Source organism: Schistocerca nitens, chromosome 2 (genome assembly GCF_023898315.1).
Source record: "Schistocerca nitens isolate TAMUIC-IGC-003100 chromosome 2, iqSchNite1.1, whole genome shotgun sequence".
Classification (NCBI taxonomy): Eukaryota; Metazoa; Arthropoda; class Insecta; order Orthoptera; family Acrididae; genus Schistocerca; species Schistocerca nitens.
Window position 1 is genome coordinate 680,080,593 of NC_064615.1, and position 10,775 is coordinate 680,091,367.

The 10,775-nt window shown below is 35.7% G+C and overlaps 1 protein-coding gene and 1 long non-coding RNA gene across 2 annotated transcripts in view; one reads left to right on the forward strand and one right to left on the reverse strand.

Annotated features, from left to right (window-relative positions):
• Positions 1-3,037, forward strand: part of LOC126236813 (unconventional myosin-XV) — a 498,803-nt gene extending 495,766 nt beyond the window's left edge. The window contains exon 56 of the mRNA XM_049946408.1: positions 185-3,037. Within this exon, the coding sequence (XP_049802365.1) occupies positions 185-385 (201 nt within the window). The 3' untranslated portion in view covers positions 386-3,037. The remainder of the gene's footprint in view (positions 1-184) is intronic.
• LOC126236814 (uncharacterized) overlaps positions 1-9,955 on the reverse strand; it is a 67,020-nt gene extending 57,065 nt beyond the window's left edge. Inside the window, exon 1 of the long non-coding RNA XR_007544986.1 lies at positions 9,920-9,955. This is a non-coding gene — a long non-coding RNA (uncharacterized LOC126236814). The remainder of the gene's footprint in view (positions 1-9,919) is intronic.
• Positions 9,956-10,775: the final 820 nt, after the last annotated feature.

The window sequence follows — 10,775 nt, forward strand, 5'->3', positions numbered from 1 at the left end:
TTTTTATGGAAAAATAATCAATAGTTTTAGGTAGCAGCATATATATTGCAAAAGGGAGTACAGAAATTGTGTAATATTAATTATTCACTTTACAAATTGAATGTCTCACACCCTTATTTTTTTATGATCTTTTCAGCCCTTAAAAGGTACTGTACTAATAGAAGTGGTATTTTTATTTTTCTAGGAAACATTGATTCATTATCCCTTCTCTGAGGTGATCTCAACCAGAAAAGTGAAGTCAGAGGATGGCACTCTGTTTCTGGATATGAAATGTGGTAACCTGATGCAGCAGCGTATTACTCGGCTACAGACAGATCAAGCGCATGAGATTTCACGCCTCATTCGGCAGTACATTACGATGGAACAGAGACTCAGGCATTCGTGAGGAGAATTTCTGGTACTGCCTTTCACAGGCAGAACTGTTGTGTTGTTACAGACGTTGTGAACATATTGTGCTTCTGGAGAGAAAGGCCAAGTGTATTACCATTAGTGAACTGTGCAGTGCATCTATTGAACATGTAAAATTGAAAAAAAAAAAGAAATCATTCCCCATAAAGGGATGGAAGGCAAATTCTTGCAGCACCACTTAAACTGCATTTATATTTGCTTGCAAAATGTGTAACGAACAAACCTTGATGTTGTAAATCAAAGTTCTGTGGCGAGAATAGTCTAAATTTTCTTATTCTGGGAGAACGTTGTTTGAGCATCAAGCATATGATATTTGGAAAGTGCTGGTTTCATATATAGTTTGTCTTATTTATATTTTTAATGGATAGTGCTTGTGAGACCAGAAAAAGTGTTTGAAAAATATTCGTTGACTGAAAGGTGTTTTGTACATTCAGGGTGGCAAATGAAGTTAAAACCACATGGAAAGATTTAAAATACTATACTTCCTTGTGAGTAGGAACCAATTTTACTGACTTATTGAGAATAATTTTTGGCATATTTTAAATTGGCAGATATCCCTGATACGTCCAGCTAGTATAGTTTTAAGTTGTCATATTGATATTATCTGTTACCAGATATCAAAAAGGTTCTGTTCTTTTCTATGTATAAAGTTGTCTACAGGTGCATGTTAAATGTAGATCAAGCATCTGTGACAGTAGTGCATCTACATTTTTATTGTAAAGAATTATGTGCAGCTACCAATAAATTTGTGCTCAAATGCAATAATTTCTGTAAATTTATTTGTAAATACATATAACTGTAGCAATCATAATTTGTCATATCAAATGCTGCTATGGTTATTGATGGCTGAATTTTGCTGAGTTGCTTTTGCAATAGCAAGCAGTAAGCTGTATCTTTGAATAACATAAGAAATGTCTGTCACTAACTTGTATCAGTGCTCAGGTTTATTTACTGGTAAGTGTACTGGTCACGACTTTGTAATGTTGTATTGAAATGTAGTGTACTCTTGAATAAGTGGTGCCAATACTTTGAATTATTATGCAAGAAATATAAGACTTTTTTGTGTGCTGAACCTGTTTGGACCATGAGAAAAGTATGTTTGTTGTAAAGTGTGATCGTATGTGCAGATAAGACTTTTGCACCTATTATTTGCTCAGTCATTTATTATCTTATGTGTTATATGAAATGTGTAATCATATGAGCTAATTATTTTACACCTTAATCACATGTAATTATATACTTTCTTCTTTCAATAATATGGCATTCATCCTGCAGTTCACAGTTTTCCCACGTGACATTTGTATGATATCATTAACAAGATAAGCCAGATATTGTACACCATGGATCCAGATAAAGTGTCATTTGGATATGAGAATTAAAAAAAAAGCAGTTCTACATTCCAAAGTTTGTGAGAAAAGTAACAGAAATCTATTCTTTGGCATACAACTCGGAATGATTATAATCAAATGTTGGTGTCACTCAGTAGATGAGTTACTTAGGTATTATTATTTCTGGGTTGTCAGAAAGACCAGTTATTATTAATTTTATTTTTTGCATAAAATATAAATTATTATGAAATAAGACAAAATTCCAATGTTATATATATTTGTATTCATTTGACCTGGGAAAAAATAGTGAATATTAACAATTTTCAATTTTTATTTCATTAGAAGTTAATATTTATTTCAATAAAATGTGCCTTTGTTACAAAGTTCCAAAAATCTTTATCTATACATAGAATGCATGAGGAACACCTAAAATATTCCAATGTTGATTGTTTTGTTTAAAAATATTTTTCATAGAAACCTTTTCATCAAAATTGTAGTGCGAATTTGAACCTGAATTCAAAAACCTGGAGTATGGCGCCTTCATCACTCGTCCAATGGACAATATTACAAACTGGTTGTAGTCATTGGGGGATCAGTGACAGAAGAAACTTTCGATCTTTCGTATTAGTTTCTAAAAATGTAATGTCACAAGCTAAAATTTATAAATATCTTCTCTTAATGTAGAACATCTGTACTAAATTTCATATGAAGCCATTGCCCACAATTGGTGCATCAAACGCCCCTCACCTTGCATTAAAAACATTCAAAATTTCATTTCTTTTTATCTTCTTTCTAATAAGTCTCTGTCTGTCTTTTTTGTTACCAAATGTTTTAATGTTTGTTATTGAAACATCTAAAATTAATATTGATTCAATATGTTTCCTTGCCACTTTTATATGTTCTTTTAATAAGAGACACGTAAATGCCCTTATGAGTTACTTAACCTGTAAAACTGAAATTGTACTTTGTGATTGTATGTTGCATGCAGTTTAAGATATGTATTATGTATTCATTATATATGGTTTCTCATTGGACAGGCAAATATTCTACATTTTGTTTTGGTGCTAAAATTCTAAAATGAAGAAGTTCAAGCCCAAAGATGACCATAGATATTTATGTAATGAATCTATTAATTTTCTATTATGCTCTATACAACTTAAGTTCTTTGCTTTGAAAGATATTCGTTTATCACATACTCATTTAATTATTATGAGAATTGTAATATTTTTACAATATTGATGTACATATTTTATAAAAGTATGCCATTAAATAAAAATTGTAATGTCACTGTTATAATATTTTGTACAATTCTTCCAGTTTTTTTAAAATGTTGTTCTCTGTTGGGGAAAGATACTAGAAAAATTTGGGTAAGTGCTATATGTTGTGTGTCAAGTTGTGAAATACAACAATAACAACAAAAAATGACTTTGACAAAGGCTGTATGTAACAACAGCCAAAACTATAGCTGTTTTATTTCACAGACAACATAACCTAAACATAGTAGAATTTTACTGGATTGGATACTTTCTTTGAAAGCCCACCTCCATACATCATTCTAGATGTCATCCAGACTTGCTTATAATTCTTCATATTCAAACGTCCTGTTTGTTGAAGACGTATATTTATTTCTAAATTCGTGAGAGAAGGAAGCATAAAAGAGAAACTGGTCTGTATAGATACTGAAATGACAAATAGTTAAGTAGAAGGATGAAAAGAACAGACAACAACAAAAACTGCTGTACATAAGAGGAAAAGTAAAAATAAAACAACGAATAAAAGGATTATGGAAATGAGTAAGAGGAGAAAACTCAATAAGTAAGTAATTGAAAGTAAAAGTGGTTGTCACCTTGGAGTGTCCTCATTTTTGTCATAATATACGAGTCATCTCAAATGAGACACACACTATCAGAGCAGATTTGCTAAGAGTAGGAAGTGAGTAATGACCTCCACAGCAATCTCATGATGATTCATGTCATTAAGACCAGCCCACTAGCAAATATTCTCTGATCATTGGGACTCATATCAAAGCAGGACTCAGCACTGAAGACAATTCTACTCCATTCAATGACATTCTGGGCCGAAGAGATGCCTCAGACAGTGGTGGGATACCAACCTGACTGTTGCCCACCGCACAGACTTACAACCAGGAATGATGGTGTGGGTTGCCATTTCATTTCATAGCATTTGGTTGTCATCCGTAGTATCCTTACGGCACAGTGGTATGTTGTTGATATTCCAAGCCCCATTTTGATACCTTTCATGGCAATCCATCCTGGGCTTACATTTCAGCAAGATAATGCCCACCTGCACACAGCAAGAGTTTCTATTGCTTGTCTTTCTTCTTGCTAAATCCTACCTTTTTGCCAGCAGGATCGCCAAATCTCCCCCCAATTGATAATGTTTCGATCATTATAGGGAGAGCTGTCCAACCACCTCCAGATTTTGACAATCTAATGCACCAATTGGACATAATTTGGCACGATACCCCTTAGGAGGACATCCAACAAGTCTATCCATCAGTCCCAAGGTGAATGACTGCCTGCATAAGGCCCAGAGATGGACCAACATGTTATTGACTTGCTCTATTTGTAAACCTCTTTCTCTTGAATAAAGGCTCCACTTTTTTTGAAATCTTAATTATTTGTTTGTACATGTACATAACATCTACTGATTTCGATCCAATTTGGAGAAGTCCTGCATGGTCGGTCATTCTTTTTGTCTTCGAGAGCATATACTAGTTGAATACCTCTGCTTCAATGAGGTATTTATTATTTACTCTTCCTTATGCCTCCTCACAACCTTTCCTCCTTCCCTCTGCCTCCCCACAAACTCTCTGTTTCAGCATCACGCTCTCTTTCAGTCAATCATTCCCCCCCGTTCCAAATACCCAAGCTGTGCCTCCACTAACCGCCAGCAACTGTCAGAAATTGATATAGGTATGACTTTAAGACACAACAGATGTGTTTATGATAGTACAGTCTATTCCCAGGCACCTTGATGTGTAAATTGATGGATGAGCTAATGTACATTCCATGTACAGCTGGCCATGTCATAAGGTCTATGTCTCATACCTCCATGCTTTGCCCTTGTGCTTGATTTATTGTGATGGCAAATGTCAACTGTGTGGGGTTGTACAATCTGCAGAATGGTACCAGGATGTCCAATGGAATTAGGGGTGTGTGAGATATGTATACTGATTCACAAGCACCCCTACCTGTTATGCCAGTTGCTTCTATGCCATTTGGTAATATCTTCATCACACACAGTTGTGCTCCATTGTACAGATTTGAGGCATTCAGACATCCCATTAACATAAAGCATGCCCCTGTCTTTAACACCAGATGGTGTGTGGCATGCCAGGCAGTGTCAGTGACTGCAGGAATTCCATTAGTGATTGTCCCATGCTGTTGTCATTGACCACCATGTCGACAGACATGCAACAGGTTACATCAGGTAGCATACCCAGGTTTCAGTATTTATCACAGATATTGTGTTGTTTCTCCCCTTTCTTTGTCCATCTCCTTCATCTCCTCTGTGCCTACCTACTCCTCTTTCTCTCTCCTGACCCATCCCCTCTTGCACCCCTCCCTCCCTGTCCATCCCTTCATGACACATCTTCTACTCTATTCATCTTGATCTTCTCCCAGGCATACCCATCTACATGTGTGGCCCCTGCAAAAGAGTGATAAAGCAGGGTGGTACTACTGCCCCAACACACCTGTACTGCTGGACAACCCACACTTTGAGGGATGGAAAACCATTTCTTGCCAAAGATGTGTAGGCTGCCTTGCAAAGCAGGTCAGTAAGGTGATTGGTACTGTTTCCATACAACACCTGTCACGCACAACACCCTAGATGGCAGTGGCTTAAAAATCACAGGTCTGTATCTTAAATGTTAGAGCCATAGCATTGTAAATCCCCCTATGTTTGTCCTCTCGAGGCAAGGAGTTTGTGTGCCAAATTTGGTACACTTCAGGCCAGGGGCCTGGGAGAATTTCCTAGACATTCATACATTTTCTCAGCTTTATTAAGATACTGGCTTAGTGCCCATTGCTGTGCGCACAGACTGAATGGTCAGCAAAGATTTTTTGTCATTTTTCTTTAATCGAATTTGTATGTTGTTATGTCCAATGCTCATGTGTAAAGCTACACACTGTGCAAACAGTGTATCTACTCTATGCAAACTAAGCCACAAAAATGGTATTAACATTTAATAAAGTAATTCTTCATATAAATTTGTGCATATTGTTTAAAATAATTTAATTAAATTTATGCATTCTTATGCACACTGTTCATGTACAAGTCAACACTCTAGAAAGAGTGTACTTAGTTATTACAAATGGATATTCCTGTACATGGATCGGCATTTAAATATAGTATCTATCTTGTCATCAGTAACAATTAGTTTGCAAAGTAATTAGAACAAAAATAATTTTATAAACTTATATTAGGATTATAGAAAAATTAACATGTTAAAGATGCCTTTGTTTTTGTTTGCAATTATGACAAAGCCAGTTTGACATGATAATTGAAGCCATAGAAGCATGGACTTTTCTGAATGTAGTAATTCAGACTGAAAAGCAATCCTGGTAGCTGAAGTTAGAGGTTTCTGTTAATCATGCCTTCTGAGATCTTGTGGTGACATTTCCATAGAAACTTTCATTCTCTAATACATATATCTTTAATTCTAATCAAGAAGCTAAATATAAATTTTCATACATTTAGCTTTGAAAGTGATTTCATAATGAAATGTGTTCATAGAGCTTTTCATCCCGTTTCATCTAATTACGGACTGAATTTCCAAAAACAATGAAAAACTTTTTTTAATTTCTCAATGAGAAGTCAAATACCAATTTTCATAGATGTAGCTTTAAATATGCTTTTGTGGTTCTTCAATAACAATTTATTTTCAAAAGTAATTTTTTCATCCAGTATTTCACACTCCGATTGGTCGACTTTACAAAAATGCTGAAAAACAACTTTTTTTACTTTTGACCAAGAGATCGAATACCAATTTTCCTAGTTCTAGCCTCAAAATTGCTTTAATAGTGAATACAACTTTTTGAAAGTATTCCAGCTTCAAAATTGCCTTAATAGCGACATTTTCCAAATACACTTTATCCCTTATTCCTCCTCCTCAGCGGTAGAATTTTGTAAATCCTTTCTTAAACGATACCTGCAGTATAAGATGAACACCCTCTGTATTTTAATATAACATAATATTTTAATGAAAATTTTAATCCTCTGTTTCATGCCCTCAGGGTTGAAGTTCCAAAAACACTAAAACACATTTTTTTTTTTTTTTTTTAATTTGAAGTGAGAAACCAAATGTACAAATTTTCATAGATTTAGTTTTAAAAATGCTTCCATAATGAAATTTTTCATAAATCTTTTCATCCTGTGTTACACCACCATAGAGGCTGAATTTCCGAAACCACTGAAACACATTTTCATTATTTGTAACCAAGAAGTCAAATAACAATTTTTATTGATGTAGCTTTAAAAATACTTTATCAGTTCTTTAATAATAATTACTTTTCAGAAAATACTATCATTCACTCTTTCACCCCAACATTGGTTAAATTTCCAAAATTGCAGAAACATTATTTTTTTCATTTCTGACCAAGAAACCTTTTCCTAGTTCTAGCCTCAAAATTGCTTTAAAACTGACATACTTTCAAAAAGTCTTTCATCCTTTATTTCACCGCCCCCCCCCCCCCCTTAGTGGTGGAATTTCAAAAATTCCTTCCTTAACGCTGCCTAAAGTACAAGACCAACACCCTCTCTCTGACCATATATTCCTCCCCCTCCCTCTGTCCCTATCCTCTTCTCCTATCCCTGTCCATATCTCCTCCCCCTCTCCCTTTTTCCCCTACCCACTACCCCTCCAAACTTTCTCCTCCCCCCCTCCCTCGAAGCATCTCCACCTCATCCTTCTCTCTGCCCATCTAATATACCTTCGCTGTATTTCTGTCCAATTCCTCATCGTCTCTCTCTCTCCCTCACTCTCTCTCTCTCTCTCTCTCTCTATCTATCTGTCTATCTATCTCCTCTTTCCACTCTCTCTGCCCATGTCATTCCCCTCACTTTCTCTGTCCAGCTTATCCTTCCTCTATCTTTTTCTATCCTGTCCTTACTCTTCTGTCTGTTGATCTCCTCCACCCCCTGTCTCTGTTTATCTCATCCTCATCCACCTCATCTCCTTTCTCACTATCCATCTTCTCCCAGATCTCTATCTCATCTCAGCAGTCCCCATTCACATGTGTAGCCCCTCAAGGCCCTCTTTGTGTCCAGCTCATCATCTTTCACACTCTCTTTGTCCATCTCTACCCGCCTTCACTCTCTGTCCCTCTCTCTACCTCCTTTCTCTGTCCACCTCATCATCCTCCTTCTCTCACTACCTATCTGCCCCCTTGCCCCACCTGTCTGCTCAGCCTTGCCCCCCCCCCCCCCCCACCTCACATGTAGCTCCTAATAAACAGACTGATAATATAACAGGCCAATACTAATTCAACATAATGCACTTGACATGCAGGGCAGCCTGCATGGCAGGGACTGAAGAGGGGGAAAAAATTAAGTCATACTTGAGACAGAAGGTTATAAAACTGATAGTAATACAGTTTGTGCAGATTAGGTTGAAATCGATCCAGGGGTTTTGTTTGGAAATGACAGACATATGTGAATGCTGCTTTATATATACGTAGAGTATACAACATAACTTGGCTTTCCAAATTAACTGGACAGAGCTTACACCTACACTGTTCATAAATTACAACATAAAATGATGAAACAATTTAAATAATATCAAATTTAAGTGAAAATGTCAGCTCCATTGAGGGAGAAAAAGACAGCTGTTTCTGATGTTGTTTGCTACATAAGAAGAAAACCATAATGGATAAGTTTAACAGGCTCTATGTATACCCTTATGAATATTGTTTGATGCATGTACATATTTGTTAGCAAATAAATATCGAAGCTTTGAAATCTTGCTTTACTTATCAGCAATTAACCATACAGAATTGATCAAAAACATCCACTTTGAAGAAGTTTACTTTGGCTATTAATAAGCTTTGTAATGGCTAGTTCCTTAATTCTGTTACTATATTGCAATTTACTGCATTGCGGATGGCCAGTTTCACCATCTGCTGATGGACTATAAATGAACTGATGTCACACTGACATCCATCCTGTGTGAACACTCCACCATTTAATACAGACGTTGCTTGATGTTCCATTACGTCTGGTGAGAATTGGCCTTAAATTTCACTGTCCTAATAAATTTTTCACTTCAGTGATGTTACACTTTTGTGTTGCAAAGAACCAGCATTATAATCTTCACCTACTGCATATCATATCCTCTAGTCCTATTTTAATACCCTTAACAGCATGTCCAGTTTTCTCAAAAATACTTGGATGCTTGATGACACCCTTTAGTAATCAATACAAGAATATTACTACTACCCTATCAATAACTACCATCTCGCGTCCGTCGGCCGTCGTAATTTAATATATTGTTATTGTTATTATTATTTTTTGATTGTTGCCGACTTACGTGGTGGGCCTTAATAAAAATGATATTTCATTTAATTTTGATTTTACGATTAAATGCTTTCCTGAAGTTCTCCTTTTTAACAATATTAATCTCAAATTATTTGTTACGTTAATGAATGTTAGACTCGCTGAATCTTAAAACATGAGCATATAAGTTGTACAATGTAATAAACTTTTCATATTAATTTCCTCGGCTAGTCAGCTCACTTTAAAGCAAAAGATCTTTAGTTATTAATTACAATTGCGGCCCACACGCACGAGAGTATGTTTCTTACCTCTGTTAACCATTGTATTTTAGTCGGAGTCCTGGCTCTGGCTCTCGGCTATGGTACTGAAAATAAGAATCTTAAAGCTAAGTATTTTCTGCAACGTCAGGCGGCTGTGGAGAAAAATTAATATTATGTTAATAGCGGGCGAGTTTTCCGCTTCCGCTAATTTTTCATAAGTTAATATCGCCACGTAATGGCGTCGTTGGCTGCATCAGCAGCTGCGATTGTTGAACTGTAAATTACTTGAATGCAGGTTAATTCAAGGAAGGCGGACATGAAATCGGGATTACCTCTTACAAATTAAAAGTGCACAATAATATTCAATTAATATATTATCTGCTTAACTCATACAAATATGCTTACATTTGCCAGCACTCGAAAGATGTCCGTCTATACACACTCAAGACAAAAGAGGAAGTGAAGTCGACTAAAAAAAATTAACAAAAGAGCGTATCTTCTCATCTCTTTAGATCATTTTGTCATAAATTATTTCTTTGCATTGCATTTCTTTGCATTTCTCGACAGAGAAATTATTGTTTTACGGCTACATGATAAAAATATATTATTCAATTTTTGAATGTCTCTTCTTTATAAATATTGTTTTTTAAGTCTTTTCGTAATATAGCACTGGGGACGCTATAACCATTACCTATAAAATTCTGTTCTCCATACAAAAAACTCTGTATTCAATCTAATAACTGATTTGTTATTATCATAGGTTGCCACATGACTTCCTATGTCCAATTTTCTGCAGTAATTATTTGACATGCTACAGTTATCACATTTAACAAATATAAATTCACACTCAGTAGCTCAATGTTAAGTCAGACAAAATATATCAAACTAATTCTCTACTCCAAAATTATTTACAATAAACTGTTTTTGTCATTTACCCTCTGAGTGTTAAGGTTGCAAACTTCAACGTAAGGAATCCTACTCCTCGCAGAGTTGTGACCAGTCACCATTCTATGTGTGGCCTGGGATGACAATATGCTTTTGTTCCCTTTTGTCCAAGTTTTTTGGCTCTACCTCAGGCATGACCACACACTGCTTCAATGTGTTCCAATTTCTTACCAAGTTCAAAAATAATTGTTAGGAAAGTGGCAGGAAATTAGCAATAACTGTAGTTCGCATTATAAGATCTGTGCTTTAAATGAGTAGCACAGTTAATTCACAGTCAGGCTAAAGACCAAAAAAAGTAGTTATGGTACGGAATGCA